This window comes from Octopus sinensis, linkage group LG2, assembly GCF_006345805.1.
Source record: "Octopus sinensis linkage group LG2, ASM634580v1, whole genome shotgun sequence".
In the NCBI taxonomy this organism is placed as follows: Eukaryota; Metazoa; Mollusca; class Cephalopoda; order Octopoda; family Octopodidae; genus Octopus; species Octopus sinensis.
Genome location: NC_042998.1, coordinates 206,366,278 through 206,388,160, shown reverse-complemented (window position 1 = coordinate 206,388,160; position 21,883 = coordinate 206,366,278). Strand labels below are relative to the sequence as shown.

Sequence of the window (21,883 nt, the reverse complement as noted above, 5' to 3'; positions counted from 1 at the left end):
CAAAACTCCAGTGGGGTGGATTTAGCTATGAAACCTGACCACGATAAATGGTCTCCTGTTGACGCAGAGTCACCCTTGATTTCTTCCCTGGAGACGTCCAAACCGAAGGGAACAAAATCGAAGCGACCAAAGAAGGCGAAGGAACCGGCGGTCGTTCCTGCACATGATCGTTCCTGTGCGGATTCTTCCTCATCTGCCTTTTCGGTCCCGGAGGTTCCCCAACCTAGTTCGAGGAGCGTAGACTCAAACCCACCTGAAGACCGTTGTTCTCCCCAAAAGAAGAAACGTAGTCAAAACTCCAGAGGGGCAGATTTGGCTATGAAACCTGATCACGATAAAATCTGTTTGGATTCTCCTTCACTTGTCCTTCCCATTAATGCCATTGCTCAACCAATTCTGAACGATCTCGATGTGGGTTCATCTGGGGAGTGGTGCTCCCCCAAACCGAAGAAGAGGCAGTGCAGTTCCAAACCAGGCGGGAAAATTATGACCACTAAATCCATTCCGATCGACCCCACAGGCCGACATAAGTCCGATGGCTATGAAACCACTCTTTCGAAATCCTCCAACGAAGAATCGAATACCGCAGCTCATAGTAGAGAACTTTTTGCCCACTCAAGATCGGCAATAATATATGGCAAAGCGGAATCCACCTGTGATACAGGCATAAACCGCCTAAAAGATGACATTAATTTTGTTTCCATTTTGGTTGGAAAATTGTTCTCTGTGAACGAAAATGTCAGTGTTCTTAAGGTCGCTCGGCTAGGAAGATTCCAAGCGAACCCAACCGCAGATACTAGACCACGCCCAATAAGGGTAATCTTTTCTTCTGATCGGGAGGCTTCAGTCTTTCTGAACAGAGCTCAGACGCATGCCTGGGAGGAACCCAATATGGGTTTTCGCGAGGAATACTCACTAAGAGAGAGAATTCGCCGGAGGAACCTGATATCCGAGCTAAAGATGAGGAAACAAATGGGAGAGAAGGGTTTACGAATCCAAGATAGACAGATAATCAAGTCCTACCTCTGGTCCCATGCTGTAGTGCTGACAGGGAAAGTGATGTGAGGGCAAATCGAAGTGAAGTTGATACCCCCGTCAATGATGCTATCTCTGATGCCCTTTATTCTGCTTGTTCCCCAACTCCCGCCCCTCAGACTTCACAGCTCAGCATCGTCTACACCAACTCGTGCTCCTTATTCCCAAAGTTCAGTGAACTATTTACACTGGCCCTACGCGACTCCCCTGATGTGATAGCTATCACCGAGACTTGGCTGACTCCAGCAGTAAAGGACTCAGAGATCCACCTGCAGGGCTACGTCCTTTTCAGATGTGACAGAGGAAAAAGGCGAGGTGGAGGTGTTGCTGTGTATGTTAAGTCTGAGCACAAACCGTCCTGCGGTATTCTACCCACAAATGCTCAACCTACAACCAAATTCGATGCCGTCTATTGCAAGCTGAGCCTATCTGAGTTTTGCCTGCCCGTGTTGGCTGTCTACAGGCCGCCTCTAGCCGACCCCCAGGACGATGCTCATCTACTCGAGGCGATAAGATTCGTTTCAGCTTCGCATGACTGCTTGGTACTAGGCGACTTCAACGCTCCCATGATCGATTGGCCCGCATCAATTTGTACAACATCTTCCCGGTTCGGCCAGGCCCTTCTTGACGTGGCTGAAGATTGTTTTCTATCGCAACATGTTGAATATCCGACAAGGCATCGGTCTGGGCAGCAGCCATCTATGCTAGATCTGGTATTCTCCCGCTATCCAAGATCAGTGTCAGACGTATCTGTGTGCGCCCCTCTTGCCAAGAGTGATCATGCGGTCCTGAAGTTCGTCATGCACACAACTTTTTCCACGCCCACGATTACTTCGCTGCCACGTAGAGTCTTCTCTGCAATTAATCTTGAAATTCTAACCGAGGCTTCCGTGCTTCTGGACTGGCGTTCCCTGATGACGTTGTCCTCAGTTGACGAACTATGGTCATCCCTCAAAGCATATGTAATCTGTTTGACTGACCAGGCAGTTCCCGTTGGACTTCCCAAGAGGAAGAAACACAAGCCCTGGGTGACGAAGAAGGTTAAACGAGAACGTCGACTCAGAGATATTGCTTGGGCTGAATTCAAAAATCTGGATTCGACTGCAGCTTTTGAGGTGTACAAAACTCAACGAGACCGAGCCGGGAAAATTGAAAAGAAAGAACGCTTCAGTTATGAATACAAAATCGCGGCAAATGCCAGTAGCAATCCAAAAACCTTCTTTGCCCATGTCCAGCGGAATTCCCGCTTGAACAACCAGATTGTAACATTGGTAGACTCAACAGGCGTATCGATTGAGGACCCTTATCAACAGAGTCAATTATTTGCCGAGGCTTTTTCAACTATTTTCAAACAAGATGATGGTCATGAACCCCCTCCATTTGATAGATCGGTACCTCCAATGCTTCGATTGATCATCACGCGGGACCAAGTCAAACGTGTTATTCAAGGCCTTGATGTCAACAAGGGTCACGGCCCTGACGGCATACACCCACGGGTTATCAAAGCGTTGGCTCCGGTCATCTGCGAGCCCTTAACACGACTATTCAATATGTCATTGGCGACGGGTGTTATACCTGCAGACTGGAGAACAGCGATAATCTGCCCAATTTTCAAGAAAGGGAGCCGCGAAGACCCGCTTAACTACCGACCGGTTTCCCTTACATCAATAATCAGCAAGATGTTCGAAACCATCCTTAAGAAAAGTATGATGCTCCACCTCCTAAGCACAGCCTCGATCACTGATTCCCAACACGGCTTCGTGCCGAAGAGATCATGCTTGACCAACTTACTAGTAATGGAAGAATTGGTGACGCGCATCCTCGATGATAGTGATGCTGTTGACATCGTTTTATTGGACTTTGCCAAAGCTTTTGACTTGGTAAACCACCGCCTACTACTTGTCAAGCTTCAAGCATATAGTTTCCATCCGGATATTGTACGATGGGTTGGTGCCTTCCTCTCAGATCGCTCCTTCCAAGTTCAAGTTAATGGTTCGCGGTCCGACGTCTCCAGTGCGAGCAGTGGCGTGCCTCAAGGTTCAGTGCTTGGGCCCTTGTTGTTCTTAGTCTTCATAAATGACTTGCCCGACGACCTCACGCAACACACCCTTCTATTTGCCGACGATATCAAACTGGTCGCTCCTCGCGGTAGTATAGAGGATCTTCGTCGATGCCTCCACCAAATTTGGAAGTGGTCTAACGATTGGGACCTGTGTCTGTACGTGTCAAAGTGCTGTCATCTGCCTGTCGGCTCTACTCCAGCAACTCAACTTGATTTCGAGCCGGGTCGTCTGCTGCTGGAGAGGACCGATCAGGTAAAGGACCTGGGTATCTTGGTGGATTCCTCCTTTTTGCCTTCAGCCCAGTGCGTCCATGCTGCCAACAAAGCGTGCGGAATTCTGTTTTTGATTCGACGGTCATTCGGAGTGCTCACAGCAGCCATATTCCTGCCACTCTATGTCACGCTGGTGAGACCCATATTGGAGTATGGGATTCAAGCCTCTTCTCCTTATCTCCTCAAAGACATACAGCACCTCGAAAGAGTCCAGAGGCTGGCTACCCGCCTGGTTCATGGTCTCAAAAATTTGTCCTACGAAGAAAGGCTGAGGACGCTCGACCTTTATTCTCTTGAAAAGCGCCGCCGCCGTGGTGATCTCATTCTCGCCCACAACATCATAAGCGGGAAGTGTAACCTCTCAAAAGAGCTGTTCTTCACTCCTGCTCCGGAGCGTCGGCTGCGGGGTCATTCCGAAAAGCTCTACCTGCGACGATTTCATCTCAATCGAAGGAGAGGAGCTTTCTCCGTCCGGGTTGCGGATCCATGGAACAAGCTGCCAGATGAGATGGTGAAGATGCCAACGACCGCTTTGTTCAAAGCCTCCCTGGACCTCAAGTGGCCTGAACTCTTTACATGAACACCACCCTGTACTTAACTCCATGTCCCCCTACATGGCCTTGCTATTTGCTTTTGAGCCAAATTAACTAACTAACTAACTAACTAACATATATATATATATATATATATATATATATAATATATGTATGTATGTATGTATGTATATATATATTTGTACATGTAAAAAAACAAGGTAAAAATTTTTATCTTTCCTTCCCTTCGAAATTGCTCTTAAATGTAGTTTTGGTAATTTTGACTGCTACTTCCAGCATGTAAGGCTGCCTGTTAAGAGTCACTTCTTTTGTGTTTCAATGTACACTGATTTTGTATGGAAAATATGTTGTCTATTACTTTTTATACATGCTAGGCCACTGGTAGGGAAATTTCTAAAATTTCGCTACCCAATACTTTATGAATATATTTGTACATGTGTGTATATATATATATAGAGAGAGAGAGAGATAGGGAGAATGTCTATGTTTGGCCCTCACCACTGTTTGACAACTGTTGGTGGTGTGTCTATGTTCCCATAACCTAGTAGTTTGGCAAATGAGACTGATAGAATAATTAACAGGCTTTAAATGTAATCAAAAATAAGTATTGAGTCGATTCATTCAACTAAAATCTTCTCAAGTGATGCCCCAGCATGGCCACAGTCTAATGGCTGAAACCAGTGAAAGATAGAAGATAAAAGGGCAAAAGCACTTAATGAGATCTGTCTTGGAAAACAACTCATCCAACCCATGCCAACGAAGTAAAATGGATGTAACATGACCATGATGATGATGATGATGTGTACATGTACACAATACAGAATTCTCCTCCATGTACTTTTTACACCTGGTTTAAATCAATATTGTTGTTGTTGTTGGTGTTGTAGTTACATTTACCCACGTACTTTTACATCTGCTGTGAATCAATACCACAGCAGATCAATAATTTGTTCGTATGCCATCACTTAGTCTAATTGAGCATTGATTGGCTGTTAAAAATCTTTTATGTGTATTTTCATATAAATAAAGCAAAGGATTGATCAGACGCATGCACACGTACAGGGGCACAGATGTGGCTGTGGGGCAAGAAGTTTGTTCCCAACCACGTGGTTCCAGGTTCAGTCCCACTGTGGAGCACCTTGGGCAAGCGTCTGTCTAGTATAGCCTTGGATTGGCCAAGGCCTTGCAAGTGGATTCGGTAAATGGAAACTGGTAGAAGACTGTCATATAAATGTGTGTGTCCGACCACTGCCACTTGACAACCGATGTTGGTATGTTTACATTTCTGTAACTTAGCAGTTCGGCAACAGAGGTCAATAGAAAGGAAACAGTGACTGAGGTCAATTCATTCATCTACTAAACTTTCAAAGTGGGCCAAGGCAATGCCACAGCATGGCCTCAGTTTAACGAATGAAAAAAGATTATATATATATATCATCATCATCATCATCGTTTAACGTCTGCTTTCCATGCTGGCATGGGTTGGACGATTTGACTGAGGTCTGGCAAACCAGAGGGCTGCACCAGACTCCAATCTGATCTGGCAGTGTTTCTACAGCTGGATGCCCTTCCTAATGCCAACCACTCCGAGAGTGTAGCGGGTGCTTTTACATGCCACTGGCACGAGGGCCAGTCAGGCGATATTGGCAACGGCCATGCTCAGATGGTGCTTTTTATGTGCCACCTGCACACAAGCCAGTCCAGCAGCACTGGCAACGACCTCGCTTGCAGGAGTGGCTGTGTGGTAAGAAGCTTGCCTCCCAATCACATGGTTCAAGGTTCAATTCCACTGTGGAGCACCTTGGGCATGTGTCTTCTACTACAGCCACAGGCTGGCCAAAGCCTTGTGAGTTTGTTTGGTAGACGGAAACTGAAAGAAGCCTGTTATATACATATAGGTGTGCATCAGTGTGTGTGTGTGTTAATGTATCTGTGTTCTCCTCTACCACTTATTTGTGTGTTTGTAACTTAGCAATTCACCAAAACAGACTGATAGGATAAGTACCAGACACAGGAGTGGCTGTGTGGTAAGGAGTTTGCTTCCCAAACACATGGTTCTGGGTTCAATCTCATTGTGTGATGCCTTGCACAAGTGTCTCCTACTACAGCTGCAAAGTGACTAAAGCCTTGTGAGTGAATTTGGTAGATGGAAACTGAAAGAAGCCCATTGTACACACACACACACACACACACACACACATATATATATATCATGAGGCTTTCTTGTGTACGAGATGTGAGAAATGGATTCATGGTAGATGTACAAAAATGAAGAAGATGACCCCAAGATTGGCAAGAGAGTTTGTTTGTGGAAGATGTGAGAAAGGAGGTGGAGGGCTGGCGGAACCAGTGGAAACACTACGTGATGAGGTGGAGACAGTGAGAGGGTTTTGTTATTTGGGAGATAGAGTGGATGCAAGTGGTGGATGTGAAGCAGCTGTGACAGCAAGAACAAGACTTGGCTGGTTGAAGTTTGTGGAATGGGAAAAGGTTCTCATTATAGATGAAAGAAGGGGTCTATAAGAGTGAGAGCTGCAATGCTGTATGGGAGTGAGACAGGGTGTCTGGGGGAGAGAAAGAGGGCAATTTTGAGAAGGACTGAGAGAGCAATGGTGAGAGAAATGTGTAAAGCTTTTGGATAAGAGGAGGACTGAGGACTTGATGAAGATGCTGGGGTTGGAGGAATCGGTAGAACGGCTGGCAAGAGTGAATGGTGTGAGCAGGGATGAAGGGCATTCTCTGACAAGGGTGATTGCGTTTGAGGTAAATGGAGCACAAAAGCGAGGTAGATCAAAGAAAGTGTGGAAGAGACAGGTGGAGGAGGAGGAGATTGGGAGGGTTGGTTTGGAAAAGGAGGATGCCCAAAACCGGGCAAGATGGTGTGAGGGTGGTTGCTAAGGCATTGAAGTAAATCCAGCCATCCCCGTTAACAGGGACAAAACCTAGATTTAAAACACTGCATGATGATTATATATATATATATACTGAAAGAGAAAGAAAATGGGAGATATGAAAAAGCCTACATATGTTTCTGTTCTAGCCCCTATCCCTTTTTTTCTTTCAATGTCATCATCATCATTTAACATCCGTTGTCTATACTGGCATGGGTTGGACGGTTTAACTGGAGTCTGGGAAGCTAGGAGGCTGCACCAGGCTCCAGTCTGATCTGGCATGGTTTCTACAACTGGATGCCCTTCCTAACGTCAACCACTCAGAGAGTGTAGTGGGTGTAGAGGGTCTGGCAATGACCATGATTGCTTGGTGTCCTTTACGCGCCACCAGCACAGAAGCCAGTCAAAGCGGCACTGGCATCAGCCATATTCGGATGGTGCTTTTTACATGCCACCGGCACGGGGATCACAACTACAATTTCCATTTGATTTTGATGTACTTGACTCAATAGGTCTCATCAAGCACAGCAAGTCACCCTACGATCCAAGGTACTTTTGAGTGGGTTGGGGCTGGGTATGCAACAGTAACCCCTAACATATTGCAGAGACTTTCTCATTATATGATAGGGATTAACCAGTGGAATTTTTTGGGATGATATAATCCCGAAGGTGGATATAACTTCCTCTGTGTGTGTGTGTGTCTGTTATGAGAGAGAGAGAGAGATGAGAGATATTATGGGCTTGGGTATATATTAATCTGATGTGTAAGCACGTGATTCCTAAATGAGTGTACGTGTGATAGAAGTGGCAGGGGTGGGCGGGGAAGAACGATATTATGAGGCTGTGTATCTGATCGTCTGTATGTGCCATTCATATGCTCCACTCCTCTCTGTGTGCGTGTGTCTATCATATCTTCGTCGTATCAAATCTATGTCTTTTGTGAGATTTCCTCAATATTACAATATTTATAGTCGTATATAATTGGAAAAGGTAGCCAAGTATAACATGGTTTATTGATTGAAGAATGGGACGATATGGTAAGCGGAGGACTATCGTCCTTTGATCTCTAATTCCCTCCTTTATCGATGGTGTTCATAAACATAGCCCGTAATTGTCATCATAAATGTTTATGTCGACACACACCATAAAGCTTGATGTATACAGAAACAGACACTGTCAATCCTCATTGCTTAATGTTATCGATATGTTCTTGAGGAACGTGGCAAAGTGAAATGGTGTGAAGTGAAACCAGTTTTACTAGCGGTTCAATGAGATATACCGTATTTTAATGTGTATAAGGAACACCCTGATTTGGGGTGCTTAGAATATGGAAAAATGGTTTTGTAAGGGATTATAATAGTATCCATGAATAAGAAACTCCAATATTTTTTTAACTTAATTTTTGACAAAAAAGGGTTCCTTGTACATGTTAAAATAGGGTACATACACACACACAAACATATTTCTTTACTACCCACAGGGGGCTAAACATAGAGTGGACAAACAAGGACAGACAAAGGGATTAAGTCGATTACATCGACCCCAGTGCATAACTGGTACTTAATTTATCGACCCTGAAAGGATGAACGGCAAAGTTGGCCTCAGCAGAATTTGAACTCACAACATAACGGCAGGCGAAATACTTATTTCATTACTACCCACAAGGGACTAAACACAGAGGGGACAAACAAGGACAGACATAGGTATTAAGTTGATTATATCAACCCCAGTGCGTAACTGGTACTTAATTTATCGACCCCAAAAGGATGAAAGGCAAAGTCAGACTCGGCAGAATTTGAACTCACAACGTAACGGCAGACGAAATACTGCAAGGCATTTCGCCCGGCGTGCTAACGATTCTGCCAGTTCACCGCCTTTACACACACACACATACTCCCACACACAAAGACTACAGTATATTCACTCCACCCAGCCTTCAACCCCACCCAAAGTTTGCAGCTGTGGCTTCCCTACCCTCAACTTTTCACTATCTCTCACACTCCCATACTCTCTTGCAACTTCCACCCCACCTCTTCTGGTTCCTCTGTCCCCACACACTTCTCCTTACCTTGTATTTCTATCCCCCTTCAGCACCACCCAATCACCCGTCTTCTCAAATGTGAATAGTCATGCAAGAAACCTGTTCTACCCTGACCCTTTTCCTCGTAATTTTACCTCTCACCTCCTAGTGTAAAACTTCCCCCTTGGCATTTGTAGTCTTGTGAGCTGAATGGTAACCTCACATGTGTTGGTGGCATGTTAAGAAGCCTCCAGTACATGCTGTAAAGTGGTTGGCATCACGAAGGACAACCAGCCTTTGAAACTGTACTGAAGCAGACACTGGTTAGGATACAGCCCTTGGGCCCTTTGGATCCTGTCAAACCATCCAACCCTTACTAGCATGGAAATGGACATTAAATGATGATATTCCTAGTTGCTACTTCATCAAACTTCTAAAATTGTTCTCATACAAGGGACTACCCAAAAGTAACTGAAATGTGGGACAAACCCATTGTAGTTCAGGCTTCTGCCACTACAAGCCACTTAATGCAACCATCTTTTTCAGATGATGATATGTATGACCCAAAATATTTGTAACCAGAAACCATATTTAAGAGCATATTGTTGAGAGTATGGATGATGAAATCACTGTTGGACAGGCACTTGTTTACATATTCAGTCTTGGCCTCATTGAGGTAAAGACCTACACAAATTTGAGGCTTGTTCAGGTATGGCCTGGTCAGCCTGTAATGACATGCATAAGATCTGGTCATCAAATCTAAGTAGAGACTTCAAACTTGAAATCTTCAAAGCCACAGTCGAACCAATTCTACTCTATGGCTCAGAAACCTGGACGTTATCAAAGAAGCTTGAGAGGCGGTTGGATGGAACTTACACTCGCCTCCTTATGAGAGCTCAAAATCTCTCATGGAAGCGTCATCCAACCAAAGTACAAATATATGGGTAATTACCACCTGTATCATTTCTTGTTGTAGAGCTGAAAACGAGATAATTTCTACTCTTCTCCTCTGGAAGCTATCTGCTTGCGATACCGGAGGGCGCACACTCTCTTATCCTGATGTAATCTCCAGGGATACAGGCATCCAGCAACAGGACCTCCGTAATGCTATGATGGGCCGTGAAGTCAGGCATAACATAATAAATTCCATTGTCTCAACCACGGTCGAACAATGATGAATGCAACCATCAGGCATCAATCTGCCAACAGGTGGCGGCGAGTGAAGTCATCCTGCCATCTGGTGTCTTTTTGCAGTTCTCTCCTGTTCAAAAATTTTTGCAATGGCTGAAATGAAGGAACAGTGTGCTTCTGTGAAATTCTGTTTTCTGCCGGGGAAATCGGCAGCTGAAACAGTTGTCGTGCTTCAAACAGCTTCCAAGGATGCAGCCACGAGCAAAACACAAGTTTACAAATGGTTTCCATGCTTTAGGAGGAATGGCCACTTGTCGCTTGAAGACCAACCTTGTTTAGGGCCATCATCAACCTCCCGAAAGAAAACATCAGAAAATTCATGAACTGATCTTGGAGGACTGTTGCCGAACAATTGACGAAACATGTTGATATGACCGGTATGTCCTGGATCTCCTACCAATGAGTTTTGAGCAAGGAATTGTGAATGAAAAGAGTAGCAGCAAAATTTGTGTCTCGTTTGCTTATGGAAGATCAAAAGAAGTCATGACCGAATGCATGTCCTGAACTGAAAGGAGAGTTGGAAGTTGATCAGGACCTTTCTTCAAAGGTCATCACTGGTGACAAAAGCTGGTGCTAGGGAATTTGCAGATGTGGAAGAGGTGAAGAAAAAAAATGATGGCGGTATTAAAAGGCATCACTTTGCAAGAGTTTCAGTTCTATTTCGAACAGTGGAAAACGTGTCTGGAGTGACGTATTGCTTCAAATGGAGAAAACTTTGAAGGAGATAAAAGTGTAAACATGTAAAACTAAGTGAACGGAATAATATTGCCAAATTCCAGTTTCTTTTGGGTAAACCCTCACATTAAATATTGATATATATATATATGATCCCCTTTGGTCATGACTGACCATGGGATTGCACCTAGTAAGTTCCCCCCTGAGGCACAAGTCCAAGTAAGATTGTTTATAGAAGACTAGCAGCCTCCCCTCTCCATGCCACCGATGTTATCCAAGGGAAAGGCAAAGGGGCCGATACAGCTGGGCACCAGTGATGTCACAACTCATTTCTACAGCTGAGTGAACTGGAGCAACGTGAAATAAAGTATCTTGCTCAAGGACACAACACACATCTCCATCCGGGAATCGAACTCACTTCCTCATGATTGTGAGCCCGATGCTATAACCAGTGAGCCATGCACCTTCCTACTCACACACATAAGGTAAATGGCGTTAAAAATTTATGACACCTGTTTCAGTAGAATTTCATTTAATGCAATCATAAAAGATTACATTATAATATACAACCCACAATAATCAGCTAAAATTTTCAACAGGTGTGACTAGCTACGTCTGGATCAGTGTTTCATTTTACTTGATGGTGGTCGATTGTATATCGTAAACTTTTATCATCATTTAAAGTCTGTTGTCCGTGCAGGTATGAGTTGGACAGTTTGACCAGGCTGGCATGCAAGAAGGCTGCACCAGACTCCAATCTGATTTGGCATGGTTTTTTCTACAGCTGGATGCCCTTCTTAATGCCAACCACTCCAAGAGTGTAACGGGTGCTTTTACGTGCCACCGGCATGGGTGCCATTTGCGTGACACCAGTATCTGCTGTGATTGCGATTTTGCTTCGCTTGATGGGTCTTCTTCTCAAGCATGACATAATGCCAAATGCCTTGGTCATTGCTTCGGTGAGGCACAACATTCTAAAAGAACTCAGTCATTTTGCCTCTGTGATCCCCAATGCTTGAAAGGTGTTCTTTACGTGCCACCAGCTCAGGTGCTTTGGCTTGATGGATCCTCTCAAGCACATCGCCAAAGGTCTCTATGATTAACATTAAATAAAATTCAAATGAAACAGCTATCAAAGATTTTAAATGCTATCTGTATTTATTACCTATGCCATGCTAAGGCCCCCCACCCCTGAGTCACGTCTATGGCTTGAATTGGATTTGGTACTTGCATATCTATGGTATCCTACCAACATTCAATGTCTTCAATGTTGAACTCTATGTTATCATACCTAGCCATTTCTGGCATCTTATGAGTTGTTGTGCCATGTTGGAATATCACCTTGCTTGGAAACAGGTGTAGGTTGGCAACAGGAAGGGCATCCAGCCATGGGAAATCTGCTTCAATAAAGTCTGTCTGAATCTCATGCAAGCATGGCAAAGTGGATGTTAAATGAAGAGGAAACAGGCTGGTTTGGAAAAAACGACCATGATCGGTTGGTGCTTTTTACGTGCCACCAACACGGAATCCAGTCAAGGCGGCGCTGGCATCGGCCATGTACAGATGGTGCTTTTTACATGCCAGGGTAGGCTGGCAATGGCCACGAATGGTTGGTGCTTTTTACGTGCCACTGGCACGGCGGTTGATGCTTTTTATGTGCCACTGGCACGGCGGTTGGTGCTTTTTTACGTGCCACCGGCTCCCTGAGAACTACATTAAGGGTACGCCTGTCTGTGGAGTGCTCAGCCACTTGCCCATAAATTTCACAAGCAAGCTGTTCCATTGATCCCAGCAACTGGATCGTTCATCGTCACAACCGACAGAGTACCGGTCACTACAAAAGCCACTGTCTCTCTTGCTGTAACTCCTTTGCTGTGTCAGCAATTTCACCCTTGCTCTAATATCTACAATCAATATCTGACCATTAAATCCAGAGAGTTATTATTATAAAGCCTCCACAGACACAACTTTATATCGATACATAAATAATACAAGGAAGATTTTGATTGGACGAAACAGGAATAATACGAGCTTGGCTGACCAGGTGTCTGTGTGTGTGTGTGTGTGTGTGTGTGTGCATGTGTATGCACGTGTGTGTGTGTGAGTGTGTTTAAATAGCGAGAACAGCTTTTCTTTCAAACATGTCACATTAATTTGTTCCAAATCAAACATAAAAGGACTTAATAAGGAAATATAGAAAATCCTTAATAAAAAAAGCAATTAAACTCAAACACAGCCAGCTGTGTAGAATATATACATAGATATATATGTGTGTGTGCATGCATACATACATACATAATACATACACATCATTTTATATATTTATATGCGAGTGGCTATGTGGTAAGTAGCTTGTTTACCAACCACATGGTTCTGGGTTCAGTCCCACTGCGTGGCATCTTGGGCAAGTGTCTTCTACTATAGCCTCGGGCCGACCAAAGCCTTGTGAGTGGATTTGGTAGACGGAAACTGAAAGAAGCCCGTCGTATATATGTGTATATATATATATATATATATATATATATATATATGCGTGTGTATGTTTGTGTGTCTGTGTTTGTCCCCCTAGCATTGCTTGACAACCGATGCTGGTGTGTTTATGTCCCCGTTACTTAGCGGTTCAGCAAAAGAGACTGATAAAATAAGTACTGGGCTTACAAAAAGAATAAGTCCCGGGGTCGAGTTGCTCAATTAAAGGCGGTGCTCCAGCATGGCCGCAATCAAATGACTGAAACAAGTAAAAGAGTATATATATATTATTCTGATTCTTTGAAAAAACTCTAAAATGTACCTATATATTTCAAATTATCATTGGGATTATGGCTGTCAAATAGTTAAGTATTATAAGTTTTACTCGCCCTACCACATCAGCTTTAACCTGCTTATTTTGGCTGAAATATATTCCTACTGGACCCAAATGGTTTCTACATCAAAGGGATCTTGATTTATGGCTCTGCCACTTAAACTGTCTTTTTCTCTATCCATAAAAGATAGATTCTTATTTCCATTAGACTTGATAAACTAGTCTATAAATTTATACCCCCTCCCCCAGTAGTAAATCTAAATAACAAAGTAAAATCAATGATAAGCAGTGTCTTCCTGTGAAAAATTATCAGTTACTACTATGATATTGTTGCTGAAACTTGTTTCTCTGTCTACCTACTTACCCTCTTTGATTTTGGTTAATAGAATAACTATAAAAATGAATCTTTTGAATTCTATATTTTTATGCATCTGAAGATTGCTCTACATTTTAAAACTGATGTAATACTTGCATTGTTCAATTAAATGGAGTTGCATGAAACGATCGTACTGCATTACCTCTGGATATCCTTGTTGCTTATTTTGATTATATATATATATATAATCAAAATCCTTCGCATCAAATGGCAGAATCATGTCCCCAACAAAGATGTCCTCAAGCAAGCAGGAATACCAAGCATGTTTGCACTCCTCACACAAAGACGTCATCTCCAGCTGGCTATACAACATGATCTGTGTCCTTATATTTTCAAACAAGGGCATCTAGCACCCCCTCTCAGCTCAAAATTATTCTTTGCTGATGAAGGAAAATAACCTGGAAATTGTGATACACGGATATTGTTTTGCGCTGAGTGGGGGTGCTAGATTCCCTTGTTTGAAAATATAAGGACACAGATTGTGTCATATAACCAGCTGGAGACGATGTCTCCTGGGGCTAAATCATAGTAACATTCATCCTAAACCAGGAATGCCATGTTATGTTGGCAAACAATCTTTACTCCTAGGGTAAATTTGTTTGACTAAAATTTTTCAAGGTGGTGCCCCAGCATGGCCGCATTCTGATGACTGAAACAAGAAAGAGATTAAAAAAACATAAATTCTAGCAACTAGTTATTAGTATTGATATGCTTAAAAAAAATCATGATGTGTGTGTGTATTTGGGTGCAGGAGTGGCTGTGTGGTAAGTAGCTTGCTTATCAACCACATGGTTCTGGGTTCTCATCCCACTGTGTGGCACCTTGGGCAAGTATCTTCTACTATTGCCTCGGGCCAACCAAAGCCTTTTGAGTGCAATTGGTAGACGGAAACTGAAGGAAGCCTATCAAATATATCATTGTCGTCGTTGGGTTGGACTGTTTGACTGAGGGCTAGTGAGCCAGAAGGCTGCACCAGGCTCCAATTTTATCTGGCAGGGTTTCTACAGCTGGATGCCCTTCATAATGCCAACTGCTCCGAGAGTGTAGCGAGTGCTTTTTATGTGCCACCGGTCACGTTTGAATGTTGCTTTTTATGTGTCACTGGCATTGACCACGCTCGAATGGTGCTTTTTACGTGTCACTGACATGGAAGTCAGTCAGGTGGCACTGGCAACAATCATGTTCAAATGGAGCTTTTTATGTGCCACCGGCACGGGACCAGTCAGGTAGCACTGGCATTGACCACATTCAAAGCGTACTTTTTACATGCCACCGGCACGGGTGCCAATTGGCAGTGCTGTCATCGGCCACAACAACATATATATGTGTGTGTGTGTGTGTGTGTGTGTTTGTATGTCTGTTTTCCTCCACCATCGCTTGACAAGCAATGCTGGAGTGTTTACATCCCCATAACTTAGCAGTTCAGCAAAAGAGACTGATAGAATAAGTATTAAGCTTACAAAGAATAAGTTCAGCTGTTGATTTTCTCAACTAAAGGCAGTGCTCCAGCATGGCCACAGTCAAATGACTGAAACAAATAAAAGAATATATATACGGCAAATGAAAGACGGAAGATGGAATATACGAGAATTTATTACTAATCATGACAATTGTTTTGACACATCTAGCTTTGATCCCTGATGGGTGGGACACTCAACAACTGGTTCAGGAGTATCTGGCAGTGTAGATGTGTCTTGTTGGGTGATAAATAGATACAACTCATTAAAATAACAGTTCTACAATGAAACAGCCAGACGGAGGAAATATCTTCATTTATATAGAAGATCAAAAACAAAAAATTGTAGGCATAGGATTGGCTGTGTAGTAAGTAGCTTGCTTTCGAACCACATGGTTCCAGGTTCAGTCCCACTGTGTGGCACCTTGGGAAAGTGTCTTCTACTATAGCCTCGGGCCAACCAAAGCCTTGTGAGTGGATTTGGTAGACGAAAACTGAAAGAAGCCTGTCATATATATATATATAATATATATATATGTATGTATGTATGTATGTATGTATGTATGTGTATGTGTGTCTGTGTTTGTCCCCCCAACATCGCTTGACAACCGATGCTGGTGTGTTTAACTTAGTGGTTCGGCAAAAGAGACCGATAGAATAAGTGGTAAGCTTACAAAGAATAAGTCCTGGGGTTGATTTGCTCGACTAAAAGGTGGTACTCCAGCATGGCCGCAGTCAAAAGACTGAAACAAATAAAAGAGTAAAAGAGATGGGAAAAACGGGAAACGAACACGGATTCCAGTGAGAAAAGTAAATCAAACCATTTAATTTCGAGATTAAAACAAAAAATTAGTTTATATGAGACTTTGCTAATAAAGAGACAAATGTTGAAAAAAAAAAAGACAGTGATTTTAACTGAAAGCATTCAATTATTAAACATTCATAATTGGACATGAATAAATAAAATTGAATATTAAGTATTTGATTTATTGTCGGGTGACTTTTGGCCACATCCTTGTATACACACACACACACACACACAGAAAAATGAATTAATACCAGAGTATAGATGGTCAAATCTATGTTTCTCTCATCTTTTATCTCTCTCTCTCTCTCTCTCTCTCTCTCTCTCTCTCTTTACAGCCATACATTTAACCAAGAGAAGCATGCGTAACAAGCAGAAGCATGGCCTTGAGGATTATGAACAGGTTGGTGACATTTTAGACAGGATTCTGTTTATTAATATTTTAATATTCTCTCTCTAATCAATCATAAGCAAAAAGGATGATGGAAAAAGATTCGTGGAAACTTGAATTACTAAAAAAAAAAGAAGAAAAAAAAGAAACATGCAGGCTGTTATTTAGCAATCTGTGTATCTTATTTAGTGCAAATACATTGTAGAAAACCAAATGAACTGTGGTGCTTGTCTGGAGAAATCTCTTATGGACATACTGTGCTAAAAAAATATTGAAGTTGAGGCAAGTGAAATCAAAGTTGAAACCAAGCTCGATTGCGAAGACCTGTTGAGGCACGTGAAATCAATCAAACTCGGTGACTGGCATCTGATGCTAGTGGAGCGCTAAGAGTACCATACGAGTGAGATCGTTACCAGAGTAACAAGCTGGCCTTCAAGCGTGATCGTTACCGCGTCGTCTTACTAGCACTTGTGCTGGTGGCATGTGAAACATTCGAGTGAGGTCGTTGCCAGTGCTGCTGGACTGGCTCCTGTACAGGTGGCACATAAAAAGCACCATTTGGGCGTGGCTGTTGCCAGTACCACCAAACTGGCCCTCGTGCCGGTGGCACGTAAAAGCACCCACTACACTCTCGGAGTGGTTGGCATTAGGAAGGGCATCCAGCTGTAGAAACTCTGCCAGATCAGATTGGAGCCTGGTTCGCCAGACCTCAATCAAATCGTCCAACCCATGCCAGCATGGAAAGCGGACATTAAACGATGATGATGATGTGTTGCATCTAGCATTATCACACTTGCTGCTGGAAGCAATAGCCTCAGCCTTGATAGAAGTCTTCCTCTGAGCTGATCTGCCAAGCATACACATGCTGCTGATGAGGGCACAAGTCAGGCCACCTTGTTCAAATGCCTGACACACGAGACTGTTTTACAGCGAACTGCTGGGAGGAAGCGCACACAAGGTGGACAGTAAAAGCGCTTTGAGGCTACACTCAGAGCCTCACTGAAGAGCTTTGAGATCAATCCAAACTCTCAGGAAACGCAATCACAAGACCACCTTGGCTAGGAAAACTGCACCAACAGAGGTGCCACCTCTTAGTAACAGAAGAGGATTTCAGGGGCACAAAGAAAACATGAACCATGCAGGTTCAGAGCCAACTCTTTGGCTTCTGTGCCAACAGGCCACCAGAGTCTGACCTGGGGCAGAGCCTTCCAAGTACAAATCAGACTGATTGGTCACAACTGGATACACCATCACCCATCTTCTCAGTGTGATAACCTTCGTCATTCCTGACAATTATGGACGATCTAATAATAAAAAAAATATTGCTGCTGGAAAATTTTCAACCACTTCTATACTTCTGTGTTAACACTGTACATCATCATCGTTTAACGTCCGTTTTCCGTGCTAGCATGGGTTGGATGGTTCGACCGGGTCTTGTAAGCCATGGAGGCTGCACCAGGCACTAGACTGATATGGCAAGGTTTCTACAGCTGGATGCCCTTCCTAACGCCAACCAGCCCCAAGAGTGTAGTGGGTGTTTTTTACATGCCACTGGCACGGGGGCCAGAGCAGGCTGGCAAACGGCCACGATCGGGTGGTGCTTTTACATGTCACCGACACGGATGCTAGTCAGACAGTGCTGACATCTGCCACGTTCGGATGGTGCTTTTTACGTGTCACCGGCACAGGTGTCTTAACTACAATTTCCATTTGATTTTTATTTTGATGTTCACGTACTTGACTCAATAGGTCTCCTCGAGAACAGCGGATCACTCTACGATCCAAGGTTAGCACAGCAGGCCATCCCGCGAGCCATAAACTCACTTCATTTGTCGGGTCTTCACATCCGTAAGAAATAATCCACGGATGAATACAGCAGTTAATTAGTGTTTCAGTGATGTATTTGCTTTAAGTATAGTACACAGATAGCTGTTTTAATCAAATGCTGCTTCTGTTGCATATAACAAAGTTTTCAAGTGTTTGCTTTTATGAATCATTAATTTCTTTTTAATTGTAAATTTGAATCTATTTGTCCCTAAGTCCAACTTCTTTAAGTGTTGTTCTGTGTGCTTAGAAACTGTTGATTCACTCTGTTGCTGCTCTGCAAAAATGTTGTGTAATGTTAAAAAGCAAGGACAAGTGAGGTGAAAGAGAGACTAGGCATGAAAGCCATCAGTTGGTGTCCAAGCACTGTATGGTTTGTAATAGGCTAAAAGCAGATGTCTTAAGAGATGCCTAGCAATATACTTAAAGAATAGCAAACCTGTCCAACCCAGGTGAAAATAGATATGATGATGATATGATGACAGTGGAAGCAGCAATGGTAATGTTCTTGTAGAAGAGGGAAATCTAAATAACTCATTAGTTGATTGTGGAAAGAAGAAAGAGACCGGATCATTGTACAGAAGATGACCACCCACCACACGTGGACACTGAAAAACAGACGTACAAGAACGTGGTTTTAGTGTAGTTGTTAGTCATATGTTGATCTTAGTTGGCTGTTTGCAAGTTAAGAAGGTTGCGTGTGTAGACTTTGACCATGCTAAAGTTTGAGTTTTTAAATGTTTTATCAACCTGCATCATTATATTTAAATGTGTACCATGCCGGTGCCATGTAAAAAAAAAAAAAGCACCCAATACACTCTGTGGGGTTGTTGGCACCAGGAAGAGCATCCAGCTGTAGAAAACAGGCCAGAACAGACAATGGAGCCTGGTGCAGTGCTCCTAGCTTGTCAGACTGTCCAACCCATGCCAGCATGGAAAATGGACATTAAACAATGATGTACATTCAATAAATTAACCCTTTCATTACTGTATTTCTGTTGAGATGCTCTGTGTTTCTTTCAATTACGTTAAATATTACAAAGAATTTAGTAAAATAACTTAGTTATCATTGAGCTAGTGTTAGGAACATTAATTGTGACTAAGGTTTGGTGAAAGATTTTAATTCAAAACTTATGAAAACAAGACATTTGTATTACAGAGCCAGAGCTGGTTTCAGCCGGGTTGGTAATGAAAGGGTTAATGGATTAATGTTCAATAACCATAATGGTTCTGAATCTTCTGTACATAACTTGCTGGATAATGTAATGAAGGTAGTGCAACGAAATTAATCCTGGCAAATAGTTAATGCAGTTACTGGACTCTTCACATACAAACTAGATGGTCTTTTGTTGACTACAACAAACATGTTACTTAAAAGAGAAAGAGAGGTGAGAGGACAATTAGTGGAGACAAATGGCATTGACTCCCCCAGACAGCACAGTGGCTTTCTGGCCAGAGGGTGAATTTGCCAGCTTTATAGCTGTAAGCCTATTTTCTAGAATCTTCTGCCAAACAGTTTGGCTGACAAAATGCATTTCACTTCCTTTGAAGTTTGCTGTTTCAGGTATAACAAGTCAGTCGGTGCTGATTGGTGGGGCCATTTTCACATAGGTGTTAATATCTTTTATGGAAATATATTTGTTTGTGGTTTTAGGCAGGAAAAATCTGAAAACTATGGTTCAAATCTCAGCTGGGGTCATTATCATTTAATGCCTGTTTTCCATGCTGGCATGGGTTGGACAGTTTGACCAGAGCTAGCCAGCCAGAGAGCTGCACCAAGCTCTAATTGTCTGGTCTAGCATACTTCCCACCTTAAACATGTACCTGCCTACCTACCTTTTCTTTTAAAGAACACCCTTATTCAGATTAACAATCGCATCATGTCCCCATCCCATCCTTTAAACTTTCCAAGTAGAACTTGACTTCACACACGCATGTATAATACACAGATTTAAGATAAAATATGACAAGAACACAAACGGTTTCACCTCCAGGCAGTGTTTCTCAAAGCATTAAGTGAAAATTGTTAGGAAAAGATGAGCAAAGCAATGAAAGGGGGAAAAAGAGGAATTATTTAAATGTGAAAAGTAAACCAATTCCCTGTCATTATTGGGTGGGGATTCAGGATTGACAGGAAGTGATGTGAAGTTTTGAAAACTAAACAAAATACTGTTATTTGTGAGGGAAGTGAAATAACTTCTGCCAGCTGATGATATCGTGAAATTAATGAGGATTAAAAATAAACAGCGATTAAATAAAATATGTGTAGGGAATGAGTGGAAAATGAAGTTTGATATGCAAAACTGTAAGAATTAGGCAAAAAAAAAATTAGGAGGAGAATTAGAAATATGCTGATGTAATTGAGACAGGTAACAGATAGGTAGGTGAGGGAAAATGTAACTGTGGCATGGAACTTGGTGGGTTAGTAAATATATTACATGCCTAAGGTAGTGAGCTAGCTGAATGGTTAGCACACTGGGGAGACTGCGTAGTGGCATTTCATCTGTCTTTATGTCCTGAGTTCAAATTCTACCAAAGTTGGTTTTGCCTTCCATCCTTTTGGAGGTCAATAAAATAAGTCTCATTTGAGTCCTGGGGGTCAAAGTAATTGGTTAGCCTTTGCCCTTGAAATTGCTGGCCTTGTGCCAGCAATTTGAAGTTGTTTATATTACATGTGTAGCGAGTTAAAATTGAGAAATATAAATAGGAGTTGATAAAAGAAGGGGTTAGAATGAATCGGTGGTTATATAGCAATTTATTATAAGTCAAGGTGTGGAATGCCAATATGAAGAAATTACAGGAATTGATACAGATAGAGAATTATGAAGTTTTCATTTACTCAAAGGAAATAAAATTTTGCTGGTATGCATTGGATGGTTCAACAGGATCTGATAAGTCGGAGGATCACATCTTGCTCTATTGTCTGTTTTGGCATGGTTGCTATGGCTGGATGCCCTTCCAATGCCAGCCATTTTTCAGAATATATGGGGGGGGGGGTCTTTGAGGCACCAGCACTGGCTAGAATCACCTTGTAACTTGCAGTGCAAAGGGACTAAAGTGATGCTTGTAAAGGAAGGAGAGAAGAACGGGGATGGGTGGTAAAAAGGGAGAAATAGAAGAGTGGGGGGAGTACAGCAAGGAATAGGGAAGGGATTCATAAGAGGAGTTATTGAGGAAAAAGGGAGATATGGAGTTGAAAGGTGGTTGTGTGAGAGGGGGGTGTAGCATTGTGTTTTTGTTTTTCCAGAAAATTTAGCTGGAAAGGGAGTTCATCCTTGCTCCTCTGTTGGTTTCAAAACATATGCTTTTGTTGATTGAAACAAGGTTTGAAAGGATCTGAGGTGAGGCCGCTGTTTGCTTTGGATGTCTTGCTGTTTGTGTTCTTTGTCTTTTCATTTCGCTTTGTCGATAATATCTGGTATTTTGGTAAAGAGAATTTTTGGCAATCTGTTCTTCACAGGTTGCAAAGGTGTTTTATTTCTGAAGTAAGATTTTGCTCTGAATGTATAAATGTGTAATTAGACAGC

General features: G+C 42.7%; 1 protein-coding gene across 1 annotated transcript in view; it reads left to right on the top strand.

The window, feature by feature from the left end:
• Window positions 1-21,883, top strand: part of LOC115231120 (regulator of G-protein signaling 7) — a 343,368-nt gene that overhangs the window by 200,696 nt on the left and 120,789 nt on the right. Inside the window, exon 5 of the mRNA XM_029801208.2 lies at window positions 16,480-16,544. Within this exon, the coding sequence (XP_029657068.2) occupies window positions 16,480-16,544 (65 nt within the window). The remainder of the gene's footprint in view (window positions 1-16,479; window positions 16,545-21,883) is intronic.